The sequence below is a fragment of the Hyposmocoma kahamanoa genome, unplaced genomic scaffold, assembly GCF_003589595.1.
Source record: "Hyposmocoma kahamanoa isolate Upper Pololo Valley unplaced genomic scaffold, ASM358959v1 63, whole genome shotgun sequence".
Classification (NCBI taxonomy): Eukaryota; Metazoa; Arthropoda; class Insecta; order Lepidoptera; family Cosmopterigidae; genus Hyposmocoma; species Hyposmocoma kahamanoa.
In genome coordinates, this window is record NW_020653851.1 from 20,898,907 (window position 1) to 20,924,527 (window position 25,621).

Consider the following 25,621-nt stretch of genomic DNA (forward strand, 5'->3'; position numbering starts at 1 on the left):
AAAAAAAAATATTGTAAATGTTATTTACAACGAGCAACCCCTAGAGTTTCTTGCTCATTCTTCTCAGGGGAATCTGCCTTACAAATGAGCGGTAGAGTTTAACCATTGTGACGATTTCAAGTGTAATAATGCTTACCTATGAAGTAAAGATTATTTTGAATTTGAATTTGAATTTGAAAAAAAGCAATCCCTAAAGTTTCTTGTACGTTCTTCTCAGGGAGGCCAGCGTAGTGAACGAGTAGCTTAAAAAATGACGTTTTCAAGTATAAAAATTTTACCTATGAAATAAATGATTATTTGACATTGACTTTTTCTTGTACAGTGTTTTGGGTAGTTGTAGCTCCAACCAACTTTACTGCTTATGTTATATTTTGTTCATCCTATTAACCATTGTTATTGATATTTTTTGTTCTCTCTTTTTTATTTTCAGTGATATTGAATTCTATGTCCCTAGGTCTGAGGATGGACCCTGAAGCTAGTGACAATGAGATAGACATGAGTGTAAAGAGAACTTTAGACAATATTAAAAATTGTGATAGTGATTTGATGAACAATAAGAGTGAACTGAGTTGTGACGGAGGGAGTGAATCGACTCCGTCTAGAGAGGATGCGAGGTTAAGTGAGGGAAGCCCGTCGGGAGTGTGGATATCGGGGGATGAGGACAAGAGCAGGGTGACCAGGGTGATAGGCGAACTGCCCATCGCTGAGTATGAGGGCTCGCCGAGGAGATACGGAGTGGGTCCGCAAAAGACTACCACTAGATCTCCAAGGCCTGGATTTCCACAGGTTAGCTCCTACTTCAGTACAACTTCAATATCATCTCTGTAGAGTGATTAAATTGAGGCTCTCAGCGCAGAAGTTATGTAACCTACATTATTTATTTTCTACAATATTACTTTAAATAATAATAACGCACACACTCGTAGCCTCGCACTAGGGAAACCCTGTATCACGGGTGTAATGGACACACACATAGACCAAACAAATTACACCCAAACCACGAGAATAATAAATGTAGGCCATAAAACTATTTCTACCGGCTCGGGAATCACACCCGAGATCTGAGAGAGCATGTTTTTTATGACATAAAAATGTAATAATTAAACATTTTTTATATGAGACAATATTCCAAATATAAAATAATAATGTACTTTATTATCATTTAAAGTAATGTTATTATTATGAGCCTATACTGTCCCACTGCTGCGCAAAGGCCTCCCTCCCCTCTCTCCAAAGTAATATTGTAGAAAAAAATTAAATGTGGGTTACACCACTTTTGCTCTGATTGCCTCAATTATCAATAATGCTTTATTGTTTGCTCTCGAGGCGTTTGTATGATGAGTGGTATCTAAGATTAAATTGATATAGATAATAACGTCTGATCAAGAGAAATTCACCAAGGCTTGGCTGTATGGTTTTAAATTTTTGCCTTTTCCTTCCAGAAAAAAAATTAAAAACAACAGACTGTTTATAGTGTTTATGGCCCCCATATACGGGACGATTCGTCTTCCCGCTCCGTTGTTTCAGACTGATTGAAACGATGAATCGATAGTATATGTTAATTTCGTTAACGAATAATTTGAACGCCAAGGGAGTAGTGATGGATCGATACGATTATCGTGACGATCAATCGAGACGTGGAATCGTCTGTACATGGCAGCCTTTACGAATATCATATAGAATCATCTTTGACACAACTGCTTTATTATTGTGTAACAGTAAACTGGATTTTTACTGTTACTGATGTTTTCTGTCTAGCGAGTGGTAACAGAGAGCAGACACGCCTCGCCTCCGCCGAGCTCGGCAGCGTTCGACTACTTGTACGAGTTCTCAGAGACGAGGAAGGTTCTGGAAGAGTTCTTTCGATGTCCCGCTACGGGCCAGCAGATGAACAGCAACGATGAAATTGTTAATTTCCAGGTACGGTAAAAAATTACATCAACAAGATCGCAAAATGGAAATACCTACACTTATGCCTACTCTTACACTTACACTTATTGGTGTCAGGCTAACTCAAATACAGTAAGGGCGCCTTCAAATGAGACTTATTGAAGCGCCTTAGTGACGCCACTGTGGCGCTGCTGTCGCGCCATTACTAATTTTTATACACTATGTAGAAGCGCAGTTGCAGCACCACTGTCGTGACACACGCCACTTTTGCAGCACTATTAGTGAACTAAAAATGATTAAAGCATCTAATTTGAAGGCACACTTAGAGAATAAGAACAATTAAGTAAGCAAATAGATTTATAACAAGAAATTAAAACAAGAATGTATATTTATGAACTATATACATTCCTTGTAGTAATAGTATGAAGATAATTATTTAAGATTAGGTAAGATAAATTGTTACTAATAATAAAGGACTCGTCACATTTATTCAAACGGAATCGCAACAAGTCGGTAAAAAAATCCTTATGTTCATGCAATAAGACTGAAAAAGACGTCTCGCGTTTCGCTTCCGCTCGGATCGCCAACGCGAAACGTACATGATTTTAGCTCAAAAAAGTGTAATTACACTTTTTTTTTCTGACCGGCTTAATGCGACTCCGTGTCGATAAGTGTGGTGACTCCCTAATAACTACATAATGTTTGTTAGGGTCGTTATGGGACTGTATTATAACAGGGTTGATATATTCGCCGTCTCAATCTATCGGTTTGCGAATACACAAACGGGTCGTCTGTGGCTGTCGATAATGCGAGTGTCGCTGCACCGCTGCCGCCCGTCGTGACATAACTCATGCCGTATCGTCCTTCCACGCATCCCGAACTATAATAAAAAAAGCATTATTAAACGAAGTCAAGTATGATTAATATAAATAATAAGTAGTAAGAAAAAATCGGAGCTTTTTATTTCCCTGTATTTCATTTGCGTTACCAGCATGCCTACTAATAAATTGCAGGACCTTGACTACGAGCTGAGAAGACAGACGCAGGACTGTCCATCAGAGAACGGCCTTGAGGGAGGCAGCGAGTCTGAGTGGCCGCACGTCACCGACACGCTAGACTCACCACATACTGCGCATAATCATACTAACTTCTTGGGGCTACAGGTACTAATTAAATCTGCTATTGCCATAACTTGAAAGCTTGCAGGCTAAAGAATTCACCATACCCATTGACTCGACATAGTATTACGCGTTCGCATTAAAGCGTTTCGCTTCCGCTCGGACATCCGTTTTTTTTTACTTTTATTACATGGACATAAAGCTTTCGTGTTGTTTAGTGTGATTAGTGAGGGACAAGCATATGCATAGCCTTCGTAGCGTAGCATAGCATGGGGCCCTACTGTGAGATACGAAAAGACTTTTACCTTGAAATTGAATCAAACTTAAAAAAAAAAACAATTTTTTCGGATCTAAATCGTGTATTTGTTTTTTCAAACAAACCAACATTTAGGGCCTTTTACAGGACTCCAGTCAGCCGTGGCCATGGGACCACATTCATACCTAACACTTCTTGATAACACAATTTCAAATAATAAAAAAAACACTGTATGGGTCTTTTTGCGAATAATGGATTGTTTTTATTTAAACATAATACTTAATTATCAATTTAGAAACGAGAATATATTTATACAGGTTTCATTCGATTTTTTTTTTTCATAAATCGTGTCCACTCAATTCAACAATTTGTAGTTAGGACAGTATTTGGTTTCGTATGCGATATGCTAGATTGTCACCATCTGTTCGTTGAACTAACCTAACCCGCGCCGTGTGATGTGCTCAAAAATACATTTAGCTTTGTTTATTTCTATTGGATTATTCATGAAAGCAATCGGTGATTATCTTTAGGTACATTTTTTGAACAAAACATTACGTATGTTTATAGGGCATATCTGAAAATTAGTACTCGATTTCTTTGGCTTATGGCCAACTCATGCGAAGTGTATCACTTTCTGTAACGTCTCTGCTCGAAGTGGACCGTGTGATAAAACTTTATTGATTATTCGCCCCATGTTCTTTTAAATAATTCCTTCGGGTACGTAGTTGTTAATTTCTTAGTAGCAATTAGCAGATGACGCTTTTCGGATGTTGTACTTATGTGTACAGCGTATCATAATCTCTACTTCTATCTTTTAGCAACAACGCGAACAATATCCTGAACCAAACGTATCAGAGCTAAGTGTGGGCGCAGCGTGGAGTGGCTCGGCATCACCAGCGCCTGCGCGTCGTGACGTTCAACGAGGACCGTTCGCGCTGTCGCCTGACACCAGCGACACCGGCTCCGACCTCTCGCTCATACTCATGGAAAATGAGCTCTCCGAAATGAAAGGTAAGAATCAAAATTTTATAATTAAGAGAGTCAATAACAAAACTATTAACGTTTTCAAAATTTATTTATATACATGAATACCTTTCTTAATATTATTAATATTTCTACAAACGGCAGTGTATCAATTTGCATTGCAAGCTGACATTGATGCGGTGTCAGAGTGGAGTTTAGCTAGTCGTATGCCATTTTACAGATCGAATTGCAAAGTCATTACTTACACTCGTAAACGTTGCCCACGACTAACAAGCGGGTATTATAAGTACGGATATTATCCTTCTCAGTTTGTTGCGAGCATTGTGGACTTAGACACTTTGTCTCGTAGGCGAAGGATGTTTCTTCTGGCTCAATATATGTATATTCGCGTTTCATCACAAGGTGGATATTGACATAATGTCTAAGATTGATCTGCCGGTGCCCACGCGTATACCTTGGGGTGATGAAGGTGCGATGGCTCGCGCCGCCGGCTGCGGCTCCAAGCCCGTCACTCGTATGTACGGTACACGCCGCAAATACGCCTACCGTTCGCGCTATACGCCTGACCGGGGACATACTCACTCAGTGTGTTCACATTGACATATTCGTTAATAGCGTTGAATATATATGTAGGGAGAGTTGTAAATTTTTAGAATTAGAATAGTTTAGTAATACCGTAATTAAATATATTTATAATTGTCTGTTGACATGTAAGCGTGTTGGCTATTTAGCTGTAAGTTTATAATGTAAATGAATGAGTAAATAAATAAATCAAGGTACATATTGACGGATCTTATTCTTGTCGTGGATAGCGATTTAGCCTTATATGGTGCCAGTATTAGTGTTATATTTTCAGAAGTGTACGACGGTACTCAAAACACTAACGGTACTGTAGATTTTTGTGGAAAAATTGTCTTCTGTTTTAAATTTTGAGTCTTTGTTTTTTTACTGATTATATTTTTTACTGGTTATATTTTCAGCAGTCTATAACGATTTACAAAAAAGTAGTGGTATATACTATTGCAAAGCTTTGTTGGTTTAAATTTTAACATTTTCATACATTTTTTCTCCTTGGTTTTCAATTTCGAGATATTTTTTACAATATTAAATGAAATAGGATTAATTCTTATAATTCAGTCTTTTTTTAATGTAAATTAAAAAAAATATATTGTGAAATTAGATTACTGACATTTAAGTTTTGACATTATGAAAATGGACGTAAATCTTAGAGGATGGAAAAAATGTAAATATTTACGGATAAAAGTTTTGAAACTTTAGTCACTGACACTGGCAATGATCGCCATAATTTTTATATTATTCTTATAAAGCTGATACTGGCACAAGTCTAGGGCCGCCATAAAGGAAATAATTAATAAATATTTACTAATTTTAATGACTTTCATGAAGAACTGAAAAAATTGTGTTTGGCCACGTTCGCCATAATATTATGTGTTATGTAATATTCGACTATACTTACTCAATCCATGATGTTCTATTTGAACTAGATACTAGGCAAAGCCTTATTCGGTCCAACGAAAAATCCATTCAGTAATCGTCAATCTGACTAATAACCGGTAAATTGTTTTAAATAACTGGCAATTTGCCCTATCATCGCACTGAGTCTTCCAACCCTGACGGACTCCCCCGCGCAAAACGACGGGGCCATATCCACATAAACTTGGCTTAATAAGCAAATGTAATAATAATATTGTGTCAGTGAACCATGCCTATTACCTCTAGGTGTCAAACTAGGGAATTCCTCCGTCTAGGGACTCAGAACACCTAGACCAGAAACAATTTAGAAATGTCAATTTGGTCAGAGGGTAAGAAAAAAGGCACCATGAAAACTGGACAGAAAACTTTTAAATTTTGTTTTATATTGTATACCTTGCCTGGCCTGCGGAGAAAAATTAATAAGAACATAACTATCCGAAACAAACTCTAAAAACAGTATAAAACAAAAAACTTTTAAAAAATTTTCCGTCGTTCCCTTTCGTACAGTCAAACCGTTATTTTCCCAAAATTCCTACCAGGAATCGAGCCCGGGATCTCCTTATCCAGTGCCCACAATGCAAATCATAGGGCCATCGTGGTCATCTGAACAAAAAATAAGACTTCAATGTTTCTTTTTTTTTTAGGCTAATGATAATAATGATTCTTTTCAGGTCAAATGGACTCGAATAGAGTTGTAGTAACACATTTGCCGATAGTGGAAGACGGGCTTTCGTCGGGCCATGCTTCTGATACAGACAATAACAATCAAATGCTGTCATTGCAGGTTTGTTTAATATTTATATAATTATTTCTAAATACATTTCATTTGAAGTTTACCACATCACATGCGTTGCTCCAATCCCAAAATGTTTTGTCTCCCATTTATTATCCCATAACATATGTATTATCCCAACTTGTGTTATCGTGCCCCTCAAAAAATGTTTATTGCTCCATTAGATACAGAAAAATATAACCCCTTTCATCTTCAATTTGTAATTATCGACTAATATTGTCGACAGAGTTACAAGAATTTGAGAACTTCACTTATGCCATTCTTCCAAGAGGGATGCGTTATGGAAATCGAAAACAACGACGGTACCACAAACACCCAGACCCCGAGACCCGACCGGGGATCGAACTCGGGACCTCAGAGATTCAATGCATTATTTTCTGTTTCTCCAATTTCCGACACTCTTCGTTTCTCCTCATAGAACTTCGCAACTAGTTTAAAAACTCCATGACTCCTTACAAGGAAAAATCAAGTTCCCCGATTGGTATAGTCTGTTCCAATCTATTGTACGAGAAAAGTAAACAAACAGATCATTGACCCGACCATAGATAGTTTTGTGATGGCCAACTAACTGTACTGCCACAAATCGATTAATTCATTGAATGAATCTGTTCAATTGAATACGTTGGCATAATTGGGTTTTCCATAATAAAATAAGTTTTGAGATTTCGCTGCTGATTACTATAAAAAAATGTGATTAAATACTGAGTGATGATATTACATGAGATTAGAATTTTTTCTTACATAACCTATAAAAACAAACCAAAAACAGCCCTATGTAACTATAGACTATTCACAAATCTATATTTGTGAAATAACCTCACTTTTGAACTCACATGTTTCAAATAAGATGTGTTATTTTAATAATATATTTAATATTAATAAGATATGATTTTAATATGTTATTCAAATGAACATTGCTGGAAAAAGTGGTGAGACTTAGAATAATAACGCATAGAAACCTAGCCCGCACACGCTAAGTGAGGCAAGTTAGAGGGTTCCAAACGCGTCCCAGGAGCGCGCGGGCTGTTAGTGCTCAAGGTCATATTGCACCGCGAACAGCTCCAAAATTTTTTGCTAAAAATGACGAAATGTGCGGTAAATGGGTGTAAAAATACAACAGACAAACAAAATAGACACTAACATCGCATTCCACAAGTAAGTAATGCGTTTCAACTCATATTTTTATGTAAATATTCACTAAAACAGAAAAATAATTTCGCGGCCACAAGATACGAAAGTGTTGCAAAGAAACGAATTTTTTTTCTCCCCATTTTGCTATTCTGTATCAAAATAATTATATTACGTAAATTTTAGTGGTGCCTGTAATTTCGATTTATTTGCGCATTTTGAACTAATATTTACTCGAATAAACATTAAATGTTTTCGTTAACTCCTGTAAGTGATTGGGACACTTAATTATTTTATAATACTTTTAACGGCTCTGCGTTCATGCTTTATTGAATAATTATTTATATTAATTTTATTTGAATTGGAGCACATATTGCAACAAATTTACAGTATATATTTGTTTCTACTATAGTGTTGGCACCACCAGTACAACTTTGATAGCTTATTATATGTCTTTCTTTTCGTAACTCAAGCGAAATATTTTATATTAAAATATTTTATTTTCTTAAAAGGGGAGCATTCTTAAGCGATTTTTTAATCTATTTTAACAGTTATTTTCTTTAATGTTTGCTTATGGCATTTTCGGTTTTAGGTTTCGAATATGGCACTTATTTCTAAATCCAAGATGGCGGGCGCCATTTTTCGAATAATGGCAAGTTGGGTATCGTTTTCGAGATGTTTGGGAATGTTCAATACAAATATGGGACTCATTTCTAAATCCAAGATGGCAAACACGACAGTTCAAACAAAAGCAATATTCGTAATGAGCACCCCCAAATACCTCGAAAACGATACCCAACTTGCCATTATTTGAAAAATCGTGCCCGCCATCTTGGATTTACAAATAGTGCCATATTCACATTGAGCATTCCCAAATACCTCGAAAATGATACCCACATAGCATTTTTTTGAAAAAATCGTGCCCGCCATCTTGGATTTACAAATGAGTGCCATATTCGTAATGAGCACGCCCAAGTACCTCGAAAATGATACCCATATTGCATTTATTTGAAAACTCGTGTCCGCCATCTTGGATTTAGAAATAAGTGCCATATTCGTAATGAGCATCCCCAAATACCTCGAAAATGATACCCATATTGCATTTTTTTGAAAAAATCGTGCCCGCCATCTTGGATTTAGAAATGAGTGCCATATTCGTAATGAGCACCCCCAAGTACCTCGAAAATGATACCCATATTGCATTTTTTTGAAAAATCGTGCCCGCCATCTTGGATGTAAAAATGAGTGCCATATTCGTCATGAGCACCCCCAAGTACCTCGAAAATGATACCCATATTGCATTTATTTCAAAACTCGTGTCCGCCATCTTGGATTTAGAAATGAGTGCCATATTCGTAATGAGCATCCCCAAATACCTCGAAAAGGATACCCATATAGCATATTTTGAAAAATCGTGTCCGCCATCTTGGATTTACAAATAAGTGCTATATTCGTTTTTCATCGACAAAACCGAGCACATCTGTAGGCACCTGATCGACAATGTCGGGCAAATCTGTAGGCACCTTTAACTTAATGATGAGTTAAGCAAGATACAATTTCCCCACTTTTGAGGGAAATGTTATTCCATGGCATCATTATTTGTATATTTGTGTGCGTGCCGACGACCGTAGTTACAAGTTGCTTACGCCTACATGAATTTGGTTTTTGCCTCACTTGTGACAGTTCGTTTGATATGAAACTATCATTCTATGCGTTATTATTCTAAGTGGTGAGATATCAAGTCGAAATGTTCAACATATACATGTAAGTGTTACTTATTCCATTTATTGAGTGATTGCTTTACAATTTTCACCAAACCGGTTTATTTACTTTTCTGGCATAATGGATTGGAACAGACTTTAGTTTTTTATATCAACCAATCGCGAGCCTCTAAACGTGACACATCCGATACAACAGCCAATCAAATGCAATACAAGTCTTGCCAAATCGGAATACACACATCAAAAGTGTATAGGAATCGATTTTGTAAATTATTGAAAATCAGGTTTTTTTTTAATAAATTTTTTAACACCAATGGGTTTTGTTTTGGTCAATTTAATTTTCAAATTCAAATTATAAAAAGGTTTTCAGTAATCATCAAAAACGTGCTTGATTCCTAGCTAGACACTTCTGTGGAGTGTATATAGTTATTGAAATGAAATCGAGCAAATAAGTCGGAAGGAATAAAACAATATTAGTAGCTAATTAACATTTCAATTTTTATGACCTACAAGTCATACATAATATGTGTAAAATAATCTTCGCGTAAAATAATTTTCAGGCACACACGTCGGTAATAATTGAAGAAATCATAGAGAACGGGACGAGCGCAGATCCTCACGTATTGTCGGACGCTGATTTACATTCCCTGGATCCACTGGGTAAGTAAAGTATTTGTTATGCAAGGCTGCAAAGTTATTGTTTACGCCAGTGCTTGTATTGAAACCTGAGCAAGCGAAGGAAACTAAGGGTCGTATTCTAGAACTTTATTCAATGCTCAAGTCAGGATTGCACTGGCAACACAAGCACTGGAAATACGACCCTAACGGCAGGGACTTGAGTATGATTTCTAGTGCTTTGAATCTTACTCAAGTCCTGACTTAAGCATTGAGTAGTGTTCTAGAATACGACCCTTAGATTCAAATATAGATTCCTGAGCGTAGCGACGGTTTCAAAGCACGAAACGCAAAACAACTTTGCTGCCGAACGAAACATGCAACTTTTCACCTCATTATAGCGAGAGAAATGGTAGATGAAAGAAAAACAGTTGAACTGTAAAACCTTTTTTAATAAAAAGAAAAAGTTTATCTTCGGATGCGTTCTGAATTTACACCTCCACAATCTTTTATTCTTGCTCGTACTTGTATTTTGTGTGATTAAGTGAGTATTGAAATTATTTTAGTTCTTCAACAAATTGAAATAATTTAATAAACTTAATGTAATGTAGCAACTTAATGTCAACAATAATAAGAATAAAATATACCAACGGATTTATGTTAAATAAATAAGTAATGTACGAGAAATCGCTTAATTGAAAGTGCATTATCTTTGTTTTTCATCGAAAGAAAAAGTTAGATGCACCACTGTCCATCGTCAAGTTCGAATTTCAAACACCTTTTCCCCGCTAGCGTGCAAAAAACGCTTATGCGTGCCGCTTTGTAATAAAAAAGAAAGCCTTTCGGAGCTAGTGAGGTGAAAAAAATATTAATAGATAGGTGTTTAATATTCCGAATTATTGGATTAGTCCTGGGCGACTACGATCATCTGGTTTGCGCCTACTTTACATTATTTTTTTTATAAACCTACCTCAAAAATTTGTGGAATTACATCTATTTGCCAAGTTTTATTGAAATCGGCGACGGAAAATGAGTTAAATCCAATAAACCGGATTCAACCCCTAATTTGCCACCTTTAGAGGTAGACTATTTTCTTAAAATTTGTATGGACCACTAACCGAAGTACCCCCTTTCTAACTAAAAAATAATCACCGAAACGGTCTACAAGTACATACACACGAAAGAATACAGTAGAATTGATAACCTCACCCTACTTATGGAGTCATTTAAAAAACGTGAGAAATCATTGGAGATCTTATTAGCCCCGGTTTGGCAAAAAAGTCGCTGGTTAGAATCCAGCCGGATCGACGGAATTTTTCTGTTTCTGTTTGTTCGATTTTTGTATTAATAATAACAACAAACTATAGAGTATTTACACAAAAAATATATGAATATAATTGTAATAAAAACATTATGATATTCAATAAAGTAAATATTGCAAAACATTCAATACTTCGGAACCTCAGAGTTATTAATTATTTTAAGAAGCTCAACGAAGTGAATTACAGCGCTGTGAAACAATACATTCAAATAAACGATATCAATAGTTCGCGGTGTTAAAAATCGAACATGGAATCAATTCCACGTTCAATTTCAATACACCTAGCATTGTACAATTACTGTGATACTACGATATTTTATTTATTTATTATTATTATTACTATTTTATTTTTTATATTCAGTAGTCGTAGATAATGTTCGGGCGATCTGCGGTGCGTGGTTCGACAACAGCTGTAAGCCGTTGTTCAAAAAACTAAACATATACTGCCTTTGCCATGCATGTATGTAGGTACATTAGGGATATGTGTATAATTATTTTCAACAATTAGCCAAATGAAATTAAATTGTTACAGGGACATACCTTTAAATTACAATTGACAAAATGGCTTTTGACACATTGCTTCTATAGTAATAAAGAATACTTAGAATTTTCAAATACAAATTTACATTAATTTGAAGAGCAATTAACAGTAGAAACCGAACATGTAATTAATATTTGCACATCTGCTTGCAGGTTGTATACAATCTTATTTTATTTAAGACCTTTATCATTACTGTATTCTGGCAAATAAACGTATTCTAAAGAAATAAGTAAGGAGGCAGTACTTCCCTTGACCAACTCTTTCACAAGGAGCTCTACTGCTACTAAACTACCTTTTGCGTCTCATATAAGAAAAGCCTCAGGAATTTGCTGGTTTTCAGACGTCACCTGATAAATATCTTCATTTTTAATCATTTTCAAACATAATAAACAGGGCACCTTATTCAATTAATCGTATACTTAAAATTTCAAATTTTTCAAGTAACTGGTTTTACCACCAAGCCCGCGATGAGGTTTTGAATGACTGACTATACGATAGCATTAGATCATGGAATCGGAAGGTATACTGTGTAAAATCATTTACATCACTGTATACTGTATAAATCAAATCATCTACATTAACTGATATGAAATATCAACGCGAGTGTTACTCCTGAAAACTGTGTGTATATGAAGTTATACTTAATTGCTTCGGGATAAAAATCAAATCAAGACGAGTTCCAATACACTCAGAAATAAATAGTCATAGCCTGCAATTTTCTATAATATAATATCGTCCGTGAATACGTTGTGTGTAAAGAGTAAAGGCTAAACGGATTGATTGTGAGTACAGTTGTGATATGGCAGTTCAGTAGCAGATTGTCGACTGTGTTGAGTTTTATTGTCGTCGGTGTTTTGTAAACAGGGCGAAGGCGCCATTTTTTGCTTTGGTTTTTCACGACTGTTTTCAAATTTTTGAAACTTTTTTCAATTCGAATTTTGGTTATATTTAATTTTAAGTTTTCGTAAATATTTTAAAACAGTCGTGAAAAACTAAAACAAAAATGGCGCTTTCGCCCTGTCTACGAAACACCGACGTTGTGTTAAACATATGTGATATTGCTCCAGCGGCATGCAGCTCCGTGCCTCCGCCGCCGCCGGCGCCCGCGCCGCACCGACCGCCCGCCGAGCCTACGCCGGCCGCGCCCCCCGCACACACGCCGCACCACCACCACCCTCCCCACGTGCCGCATCACGACGATGTTTATCCTCCTAGGTTAGTGTGCTTTATGTTCCTGAAGGTTACCACCACACTCCACACACAATGGTATGTGCTAATTTTATTTCATAAATTACTTGTTACGCAAACGTGAGACCGTTGCTTCTGTGACCACAGATATAGTTTTGTATTTTTAGTTACTATTTATGTTACATTTTTCATTTGTATGTTTTATGTTTGTGTGTGTGTGTGTGTATGTGTGTGTGCGCGCGCGCGCGCATGCGTGCGTGCATGTGCGTGTGTGAGTGTGTGCGTGTGTGTGTGGCAAATAAATGGAATTTTGAATCTAAAATTGGAATCATTTGGATTGTGTACGACTTGCTTGACACTTTGTACTTTGGACCGTTCTTATCGTAAGCGGCATAGAATTGGATTTAAGTCTTAAGTGTCAAGTTTGACGTGCACTTAACCCTGTACACTGTGTCACTCGACCTACTAAGATTAGTAGCTTTATATTGTTTGAGCATTAGAGCTCTGTGTGAACGAGTGTTTGAAGGGTAAGGGTGCTGGTGACATAATGAAATTACAGGCACATGGAATTTGTCAACTTATATTTTAGGGTGACGGGCGTGGTGGCAGTGCCCCTCAGATCTTTATGTATTAAAGTTCTGAGTGGCACTGTAACTGCAGTGGACAGGCGTGTCGCTTAACAACAGGCGGACGACTTGTTCGTCCCGTCACTTGGTATCATAAAACAAAATTCTTTCTACAGAAAATATCAGAAAAACCAACTTTACATTTTCATTTTACAGGAAAAGGCCGTCATCAGGTCAAAGTACAGAATCTGTGGATATCAAACAAGCGAGTGGGGATGAAGGTAAAGAAATGCACAATAGTAACTTATTTACATACTAACGTAAATATTGCTCATTTTTATACAATTCGCTTCTTTCTGACTTATTGTCTATACTTATTGTCTATGCAAAGCGAAACGTAATAAACAAAAGAGTGACGCGTCTTTTGGGGAAAACGGCGGGCTTTTGTTGTTACAGCTTCTTCACAAATTCTTAATTAGTTACTTGTTTAAGCTGATGGCTCTATTGCCAATGCTCAACAAATAAATAATAAAACAAATATATAATAATAATAAAAAATAAATAATAAAAATGTCGCTAATTAAAAAAGAAGAATTAACAGTGAATACTTCACGATGGTGATCAGTAATTTTTTTAAATCGTAAGCTATGGAAATGTTGTTCACGCAGAATAGTTATTTGTTATGCACGGCTGCAAAGTTGTTGTTTGACGCGCGTGCTTGTCTTGAAACCTGAACAAGCGAAGGAAGCTAAGATTGAACCACAAGCAAAGCGAGTGGTTCAAAAATAGACTCCTGAGCGTAGCGAGGGTTTCAAGGCATGAGACGCAAAACAACTTTTCACCTCACTATAGCGAGGAAAATGGTAGATGAAAGAAAAACAGTTGAACTATAAAACATCAGTTCTTATAATTATATACATTGACTTACAAATAAATGGACGACGGGTCTAATACAAAAACTACGAAATATATGTCCCAAGTCAACCAACAACAGTCAAAAAAAAGTATTTAAACGTAGTGACATGTAAAGGAATATGAAAAAGCTAATACGTTGAATTTAAATTGCAATGTCATCGCAGTACTGTCTAATTTTGCTTGCTTCGCTGTCAGTCGCACAAACGAAGACTAAAGCGTGAATGACGCTCTGTATACGATTTTAACGCCCTATAAGTTCGGACACTTTTTAGCGCGGATCCGACGTCCATATAATTGTAAGTCAATGATTATATGAAAAAGTTTGTCTTCGGATGCGTTCTGAAATTACACATATTCAATTTTTATTCTTGCTTGTAATTTTATTTTATGTGATTAAGTGATTATTGAAAATATTTTCGTTTTTCGACGAATTAAAATAATTTAATAAACACAATTAGTTATCATTGTCAACTTAATGTCAACAGTAATAAGAATAAAATATACTAACGGATTTATGTTACATAAATATACTTATTCATAAATATACTAATGTTCGAAAAATCGTGTAGTTGAACGTGTCATTATCTTTTTTTTTCATCGACAGTCGTCAAGTTCGAATTTCAAAAACCTTTTGTGGGCAGGTTTCTAATGAGAAAGCAAGCCTTTCCTAGCTATTGAGTCCTGAGTAGTCCTTATTAGTTTCAGGAACAATTCTGCATAACTAAAACATTATTTCATTACGAATTTCAGACGAAGCGGACACAGACCTAGAGACTGATAGACTGCTCGGCCAGCAGAGGACTGACGACCAAGGGTTTTTCGATGACAAGGTAAGTTTTTTTCTTTTTTTTATTTATTTGGTGTGTGTAACACCTATTTACATTGAGCCTTATTTCTAGGCTTGGCGGACTAAAGCACATAAGTCAAAAAAGTGCTTCATTTGCTAATATATAATTATATATTTTTTCGCATTGTTTATAGTGTTAGAAGGTGCAAAGAGAATTATAAATTTGAAAAAGACACCTGGAATAAAGTTCCAAATTTATGGAGTAACAAATGAATTTGACTTATGTGCTTTAGCCGGTAGATGTATTAATTTAAATGAATGATGTTGGATTTTTCACTTATGTGCTTTAGTCCGCCGACCCTAGATTTACTGTTAGAGCGCGTTCCCATTATGTCGTAAGGTTTTGTTTATCGTCAGACGATAGTCGTTCTAGCTCTTCCCATCGTCTTAACAGTCTGTCGTCAAGTCGTGAACGACAGTTAGTCGTGTTGTACTATATTATGTAAACAACTTCATTTAAATATACAAGCCACGACGTTTTAAACTGCACGACTGTCTCTCGCCACGACATAATGGGAACGCGCCAAGAATTGTGATTTTAAATTACCTGCCTCCGTGATTGAACGCAGAGGTACCGGGTTCGATTCCCGGGCCGTGAGAAATATTTGTATGGCCGATTTTTACTTCTCTCGTGGGTTTGAATGTAATTTGTAGTTGTCTATGCGTGTCCATGGCACCAGTGACACATGGTTTTCCTCCTTCCTGCGGGGCTCTGTAAAAAAAAAGTTGTGTCTAGCTACCAAACTAGGATCCCCTGGTTTGTGGGTCTTTAGATCTTACGTCTGTTAACATTTTTTGCTTCAAAAATAACAATAATAATCTATACTCATGGATATATTAGTATATAGAGCAACTCCGGCCCCAGTTACCAACGTTTAGTTTAAAAAGGATGGCTTCAATCGTCTTTTGTTTTCGATTATTATGTGGCCATATTATAATGGTATATGTAGCCTGTGATTTATAAGAACATTGTTATCATAACTCAACCTTTTTAGCACTCCTTTTAATATTTCCACGATAATAAAAGTTTTGTAATTAAAAGTAAAAATACGAGTATTTTGTTTGGTGCCATTATTTGTAATCATTGCGGTATTTAAGAGGCAGGTATTATGCACTATACATATGTTTATTACTTGAACTTAAACATAGTCTGTATTATACGTATAGGCGTTGTAACACAGAATATTATACTACCTGTATTTAACAATACTTTTACGTTTCATGTAGAATGTGAAGTTCTAATAATTAATATATAAAAGATTAATATTTAGTTACCGTATTCGATTTATATGGTATTTATTTTAAGAACAATATTAACAAGTTGCAAAAATTGATATAATAAAGGCTGGCACATATAGTTAGGAACATCATGTATTTATATACAGCGAGCGTTACCTAAGCTACTGATCTAGATATACGAGTACTTTATTCCCGTTTTATTTCTTTGACCATAATAATCTTTGATAAAGATTTGAAATCGATAGTAACATATTTTAGCATTTAACTGTAAATGGTTGCACAAAACAAAAGCTTTATAAATTCTTTTATAATTATTCAATACGCTATAAATAAAATAGGTCTCGATGTTATAGCTCTATTTCTGTTCTACGCACATGCGCAATATAAACAATGAATCTACTTGTCTGGGTTAAACAAAGTTGTGAACGAAATAGCTCAGATTAAGGAAACAATTTAAACACATTCCAGTTGTTACTTTTTAAATAATATGTATATAATTTTACAATTTATTTTACGGCCAGTGTGTAGCACAGAATAACAATAATAAAATTATATATATAATATATATATATATATACACACGCAATTTTAAAACTTCGAACACAAGGATTTATGGTTATAGTCAGTATGGGAAATGACGCAATCGGCGCGGCCGCAGAGCGAGCGCGCTCTAAATGAACATCTAGCGCAAGTCGTAGCTGACCTTGCACTCCCATTATACGCGGACATAGCATTAGTAAATTACGTAACTTTTATTTCTACCTTTGATTATTAGTTCGCTCGGATGCAATAAATCTGTTGGGTAATTTTCACATTAGTTGTCTCTACTTGATTTCGGTGTCGATTTTCATTAATGACGTATTCGAATATATTAGCGTGAAATATTACACTCGAATATTAAATAAAATACTTCATGGTAATATTCTAGAATATTTAAATAATAAAAATTGCCACAGAAACTAGGCAGAGAAAACTAACATGAAAATCACCATGTTACGTCTTTCAAGGTCATTTCGTTGTTTAGTTTTTATTAGTAACAAAAACTAACAAGACACATTCTTTTTTAGAATTCATATTTTTATCTCGAATACTGTTTATATAATAGACTACTTGATTATAGTACAAGGAAAAAAAAAGAAAGTCAAATTAATAATAAAACAAACATGTCAAATAGGGCTGTGGAATATATAGCCCTCCCTGATCGTCAACTATAAGCCGCAATGGTTAAGAACATACCTGATCTAAAAGGATAAATTAACATAAAATTAAAATAAATCTGTAAGTGAGAGGTGAAGAACCTTGAGTGCCAAATAGTAATTTTTACTACAGAGCGTTTTAAAGAGAACGAGGCTCTTAATTGGACATTTAAAATTAACAAAAAAAAATTAATGTTAAATTAAATATATCAAATAAAAACAAATGACGATAGATCTTAATGATTTTCAAAACATCTAAATTCCAAAATATGAATTTAAGATTCCTTACCTCTCACCTACAGAAATAATCTTTTCGATTGCGTAGTCAATAGGTACAAATTCAAGTCCAATAATTTTGCTTACTCTTTGGACGACCATCTGTTTACTCACCATGCATTGTAGCCAGTCAGTATTCGGTCACTACACCCACGAACCGCGCGGTTACGACGTCTGATAGCTTATCGCGATATCGTGTATTGACGTACAGTAGCATTCGTCCCACGTTGCCGATAAACAGGCTTAAATGTACCCAATTTATTCATAAAAGTCACTGTATGTGGCTCTTTAGGGCCGGAATTGAGTGTAGCTAAAATGCGTAATTTTCGTCGATGTGCTTTGTTTAAGCGGAAAATTTTAATTTTTATTGTGGCAAGTGTTGCTAGTGTGAACATAATATCATTATAATTAAAAAAATAATACAATACTGATACTACCTTATTACACAGCAATTCATTTTAAAAATTAAATAAAATAATTAAAATAAAATAAAATAAAAGTTAAAATAATAAATAAATGTTTCCAAAATGAGTGTAGAAGAAAAGGAGCCATGTTTAACACCAACCTCATCAATAAGTAATAGTTCTATTGATAGTCTTAACAACATCGATAATGTAGCGGACGTAAACATTGGCAAAGTTTATGTTGAATGCAGTGCGGAGGAAGTAAATGTTAAAACAAATGACCATCACGACTCAAGATTTCAATCTTTATCCAAAGACAATGAAAATAATCAATTTCATGATACGTCGAACATTACTGAGAAAACTTTAAGTGTTGAGGATAATTGTAGTCAAATTCAAAAAGAAGCTCTAAATAATAAAAATAGTTGCAATGAGGCTGAATCTTATGTGCCAAAGTGTGAAAATGTAAGGAATGACACTGATAATAATAATTATAGAGAAAGTTCGTTACCTAAAGTTGTTGAGATTGAAAATAGTTGCAATAAGTCTGAATCTAAAGCGCCAACTTGTGAAAATCTAGAGAACGACACTGATAATAATAATTATAGAGAAAGTTCTGAACCTAAAGTTGTTGAGATAGAAAGTAGTTGCAGTAAGTCTGAATCTAATATGCCAACGTGTGAAAATGTAGAGAATGATAATTATGGAGAAAGTTCTGTATCTAAAAATATTGAGAGTGATGCAACTTCTGAAATTGAGGATACCAAAGAAAATTCGAGAAATGAAGAGGTTGGTAAATAAAAAATAGATTAACATAATATTAAAATTAATGAGATTGTGTTTAATATAAGCAAATGGGTTCGATCATATTTTACTATTGTATTTAATAGAATAGCTTATTTTATTTAATCGACGCCATAATGTTACAATTTAAGATGCATTATCAAAGGATAATTTTGATCGACACTAATATAAACAATAACAAATATACAAAGATCGCTAAGAAGACTAAGAACACTAAGAAAAAAAATCCTTGATATATAGGTTTCGAACCAGCGTCTTCTAGCAAGCCGTGCCAGACGGTATGCCAATAAAACCACGGAACGAACCAACGGACCTTAAAAATTTCTCTATGTGCTTGTTGCAGAAGATCTTTTTACATACATATATATATAACCACCAATGGTTTTTAACGACTTTTTTGCCTTAGAGCCATTTGTGAGTCGTCATCGGTTTATAGAAAACGTTGGTTCGAAGGATTTTTTTTCTAATGTTCTATCTTTGTATTAATACTTATAACGAACTAAAAATAATTGTTTGTTATGGTGAAACATCGTAACATTCAATAAAAACTTAAAAAATTACAATTATTAATATAGTTAATTACAATTTCTGGCAGCAGCTGAGTCCGCGCGCGCGGTATCGCTGGCAGTGGCTTGGCAGGGGATTTAAAGCTCTGAGTGTCACTATAACTGTTATGGACAGGCGTGTCGTTTACCACCAGGCGCACGACTTAATCATCCCGTCACTTGTCAAAGCAAGTCATTCATCCCCTAGTTTGCCACCCTTAAGGCTCGACTTACATTGGCGCAGAGTCGAAGCGTCGCGACCTGTTTTTCAACTACAACGCCTGGCGACGCGCGACGACACCCGCATTAGTGCACCTGGATCACTGTGGATTAGTGCGCCTGAATCACTGTGGATTAGTACACCTGGATCAGTGTGGTCGGCGTCTGACGCCTCACTGCGCTCAAGTAACGCGCGTCGACGCGTGAAGCCGCCTGACTGCAACCAAGCGTTGGCGCGCGACTCCATATTTGCATAACACAAATTTGTACCTTAATTATGGGAAAATAGAGATGAATATGCTATAAGCGAAAAACATGACGCGTCGCGACGCTTTGACTGCGCTAGTGTGAGTTGAGCCATAAGGTGGAATATTTTCTTCAAATTTAAATGGGACCACGTCTGAGGTATCCTGTTTCCAATAAAAAAACGAATCATTACAATCTGTTGACAAGTTACCGGAATTATCGCGTAACATACATACAAAAAAAAACATGCAGTTGAATTGAGAACCTCATCGTTTTGGAAGTCGGTTAAAAAGAAAGCTTATTGCGACAAAAACAACTTATGTAATTCAAAAACTTAATGAATTACTAATGACAATCCGCAACGTAGCTTATTATTAATACATAACAATACAATGGGTGTCAATTAATTTAAGAACCTGTGCTCGTGTCGTTTCTGATGGTTATTCAGGTTAAGTCGACATGAGCCATTCGTCTCTCCGTATATCATTTACGAGGGCATAAATAATACATACATAAATATCACCGCACTTAAATTGCGGAAAAAGTTTTTATAAACTTATAGTCACGTATCTATTAAACCGCGAGTAATCATAAAAGATTGACATGTTGACAGAATATTGTATCACAATAAGTGTATCAAAAATACGTAAAAGGGTTTTTTTTATAAATTCAAATTAAAAAAAAAACTTTGTTTCATAGGTAAGCATTATTACACTTGAAATCGTCACAATGGTTAAACTCTACCGCTCATTCGTGAGGCAGATTCCCCTGAGAAGAATGAGCAAGAAACTCTAGGGGTTCTCTAGGGGTTGCTCTTTGTAAATAACATTTGTACACATTCAACATTTACGATATATATTTATTTTTAATTGAAACAGAGATCGAGACTACCTCCATGAGCTAAACGGGTACTACCACGGATTTTTGTCATCCAAGTACGCAGAAATTGTATAATAACCTTTAGTATAAAGTTTTTGTTTCACTATAGTTTTAAACCTCGTGAAAGGCAAATTTTGTATATCAACCGTAATCTTGTTATAGAAGCGTATACATTGCCCTAAAATAAGTGCGCGTTTGACCTCCATCTCACCTGATGGAAAGTGATGATGAGGTTAGCGATGTAGCAAGCTCACCTAAATAATGCCTATTCACTCACACCTTCAAAAGGTCCAAGTTATAGCGTTCGAGGAACAAGTCCGCAGGTAGGGTATTCCACTCTCTAGCCGCTCGCCACATAAATTTGGAAGCGAAACGGTTCATGCGAATCCTGGGAATATCCACAACATAGGGGTGCTAATTTTATTTTAATAATGTAGAGGATTATTGGGTACACGGGGTGTTACATGTCAAATGCCATTAGCATAAGAACACCTGTTATATAACAATGAAACTTGCAAATAAAGAATATTAATATTCATTTAACAATAAAACGACCCTCGTGAAGTTGATATTGATAGTATTGCTATTGAAAATATGATCATAATATCGAATCCCAGTTCTAGTTACATCACTGTAGGTTTTGCGCCCAAATTTCATAGAAATTTACCCATCATTCTTTTTCGCGTATTCCAAGTTTCTTTTTTTATATAACTAGTTTGCTATCAGTGTGGTTGTTACCTATTTCTTACTTCCTGTCTGTATATTGATTAAACTACGAACTAAAGAAAGAAACAAAACTTGTTCTTAATGTGAATAATTATACTCAAGCAGTACATGTGTTATGTCTACTCTGTCTACTATTTGATGTTGATATAACAGAGGCTCATTGTAATAATGCGTAGGTTAACAAAGGGCAATTTAATTAGAACAAGTGGTTAATTATACCTTCGTACGAGTTCTAGTGCACTAATACTGGGTGCCTAAAGAAACAAGAATGGTATTAAATTACGCGACTTATATTTAACATAAATAACTTAGTAGAAAACATCTTGTGCTTCGGTGCGTAGAATAAACATGTGTATTAACAAGGATAGGATACTGATAAGCAATTTCGTGTCAACGAATATGATCATAGTTTGGCGAATGGCGTCTAACGATTTTTTTCGTGGTTTGGTCAATTAGTTTATGTCAACTGTTTTTAACATTATACAAAAAAAATTACATTATTAATAAAAAGATCAGGCTGGATTCAAATCATATATATTTTTTTTAAATACTGGGAGGTTTCAAATGACTTACTTTGACGAGACAGCAAGCTATAATTTGTTATTTAAATTTTAATTTTCGCGTTTCTGTCGGTTAATACGTTACATTACATTCCATATTCATGTATACTATCCATACACACACACAGTTTTATTTTTTATTGTAACATGTAACGAGATGAACGAATCGTGCGTCTGGTGGTAAGCGACACGCCTATCCATAACAGTTGCAGTGTGTAACAATTCCAGTGTACCTGTAATGTCATCCCCCCCCCCCCCAACCGAAACGCCGTAATGCTCACATTACTGCTTTGGCGGCAGCGGCAGAAATAGGTACCTAAGGTGGCAATACTTCCCTGGACGAACTCTGTCACATGAAGCTACTCTGGCTACTAAAACAATACCATCACATAATAGTGTGAAAAATGTCAAACATTGTATATAATACTCAATCGAAGGACTATTTAAAAGTTGTACATTTTCAAGAGCACGTCGAGCTGGACACCTAAGCTTTCGTTTTAATTTTATGCTGCATACGATAATAACGGTCTAAAGTGCATGATTTATTCTCGATTGTACTCTATTATAGAGGCGAAGCTTGCAAATAGTTGAATTTATCAGTCTTCTTACAACGCTATAGCAATTTTTATCGACTACAAGCTCCATTTAAACATTTACTGGCGTGATTTTTTTTCGGTATAAATAAATACTTTAACGATATGTTAAAATAAATTAATAAAAACAACTAACGAATATATTACATAAGAGCCAAATATGTTACAATAGTCACCGTGTGTAACCATTCTTAAACGTGTTATTTATAAAAAGAAATTAAGACGAATGCAGTTCATCAGTAATTTTCATGAAGTTTTTTGTACTCAATTTTGATGACAATCTTTTCCTTTTACTTTTGTTTCAATTATGAACGCTCCGCATGCGTAGTTACAAAAATCCGTCATTTTCATTACACAAATTTGATTACAGAATGCAAGCGTTCAGGACATTTATTCGCTGAAAAATGTAGATCACTACAAAGGTGTTATTATATATAGATTTTATTTATCTCATAACATATTAATTATGTTAGATCGTACATTTTATCATGACGGCATGCGAACATTTCTTTACAAGTTACTTTTGATATAGCATGCTATTAAAGTCAATTTAATAGTATGAAGACACACAATGACAATTAGGATTTAATCAAAATTTCATTTTACGTTGTCTAAAATTTAATTTTTGCAACGTTAGTAGCAGTAGAGCTCCTTGTCGAAGAGTTCGTACAAGGTACGAGGAAGTACTTGCCGATTTACCAATTTTTGCCGCCAAGCAGTAATGTGAGGATTATTGCGTTCCGGTTTTGAAGGGTAAGGGTGCTGGTGAAATTACAGGCACGTGGGACTTGTCAACTTATGTCTCAGTGTGTCGGGTGCAGTGGCAGTGCCACTCAGATCTTTGCGATATAAAGCTCTGAATAGCGTGTCGCTTGTTACCAGGCGCACGAGTTGCTGGTCCCGTCACTTCGTATCATAAAAAAGTCAAATAATTTATTAAATAGTTTAGGTGCTAATACAAACATCGCCGTATTTCTATTTTTTTTTCCGCGTGTTTTTAGGATATCTAGTTTTGACTAAGTTGCCTCGGGATTCTTTAAGAGTTAAGTTACAAAAGAGAAAAATTGCATAAATGTTACACAAAATGCGTCATCACATTGCACTTGTCTTTTGATAATTATGTAAAAAAATCACATTCAGGGTTGGCGTAAACCGAAATCGCGTACGGTAATGCCGGCGGGCAGTTCGTCGGGAGCGGCGCGCTCCCCACCGCTCACACTGGACGCAAGCGACGCACGCGATGAAGATACGTTGCACAATGGGAAGGTACGTATACAATGTTATTTTTGTTCAAATGCAATTTCACTTACAGAATTTTTTTTTTTCTAGAATATAAGCCTTCAAAACAGCACTGTACTCTAGTTTCAACAGAAAATAACTTCTTAATAAAATTCTTTCTTTCGCTAATTAGTACATAATGATTATCCGTACAAAAGAAGCGTTTTATGTAGCTGTATGACTTTGAACGGGAATAAACGCGATTAAATAATCTTTTCATTTCTGTTTTTATTATCAGAGTTTAAATCTTCTTATACTATATAGATTTTAAGACTTTCGTGGTTATTCACTAAATGATTATCACTAATATCAGGTTTCTTACCACGGTAAGACTTCTTTTTCTTTTCTTTTCTTTTTATTTGGTTTGTGTGAAAAAAGTGAGTGACAATGGTAACGCCACAACAAATCGCGATGAAGGTAGTCGTCGACAGCGCAAGAGTGTAGACAGATATGTCTGCTCTTAAAGCTGTCATCTGTCGCCGTCCAGTCAATCCGTGACCATGGAGCGTGCAACCGTTCCGAAACATTAGGAAAATAAAAAGAAGTCATACCGTGGTAAGAAACCTGATATTAGTGATAATCACTTACTTATACTTTTTATGTAATTTTCATGCAGTGGTGAGTATGTAATCACTAATCATGCAGGCTAATTAATCGTAACCTAATACTAATAAAACATAATAATTATAATTATATTAACATTGTGTAGTTTAAAAACTGAGACCGCATGAAATGTAATCAAGCACAGGGTGGAATTTACAGATATTTTTAGACCCAATAATTTACCTCATTATAATTACTATGAAATAAAATAAGCGCAATATGTTAGGTCAGGTGTTCAAAAGATTTTATGGCGCATTTACACCAAGTCGTCAGACGAGAAGCTACCCGGTGTAAATAAGAGTCGTCTGACGACGGTAATGCAGCCGAACGCTTTGGTGTAAATGGCAAGTCGAGTGCGTCGCCGTCGACAGGCGAACTAGTCTGCCGAAGGTCGGCAGACTACTTCGCCTGCCTGCCTGCCTGACTGATATTTTAAAAACAATACTTAAATGTTTAATATTTCTTTAATATTATCTTTTGAAACCTAACTATCCGAGGCCACGTCACTGAAAAAGAAATCAATGTCATTGTATTACTTACGTATGACTCAATAATACTTAAATTAAAATAACCCCTGATACAACACAGTATACTCCAAAAAGACTATTCGAGACCAATTTAAATAAGCCCAAGCATGAGTTCTACTGTAAACTTATAATAGAACTCGTGTTTGGGG

At 35.5% G+C, this 25,621-nt stretch overlaps 1 protein-coding gene across 4 annotated transcripts in view; it reads left to right on the forward strand.

The window, feature by feature from the left end:
* The window catches only part of LOC113230332 (protein lin-10-like), a 135,599-nt gene that overhangs the window by 90,832 nt on the left and 19,146 nt on the right, over positions 1-25,621 (forward strand). For 2 of the 4 annotated variants that reach the window (XM_026464216.1, XM_026464217.1), the window contains exons 7-16: positions 431-786; positions 1,759-1,920; positions 2,904-3,053; positions 4,083-4,275; positions 6,414-6,526; positions 9,945-10,044; positions 12,929-13,076; positions 13,832-13,896; positions 15,281-15,360; positions 24,205-24,330. In XM_026464216.1, the coding sequence (XP_026320001.1) occupies positions 431-786; positions 1,759-1,920; positions 2,904-3,053; positions 4,083-4,275; positions 6,414-6,526; positions 9,945-10,044; positions 12,929-13,076; positions 13,832-13,896; positions 15,281-15,360; positions 24,205-24,330 (1,493 nt within the window). The remainder of the gene's footprint in view (positions 1-430; positions 787-1,758; positions 1,921-2,903; positions 3,054-4,082; positions 4,276-6,413; positions 6,527-9,944; positions 10,045-12,928; positions 13,077-13,831; positions 13,897-15,280; positions 15,361-24,204; positions 24,331-25,621) is intronic. The other 2 variants (XM_026464218.1, XM_026464219.1) reach the window with 2 other exon arrangements.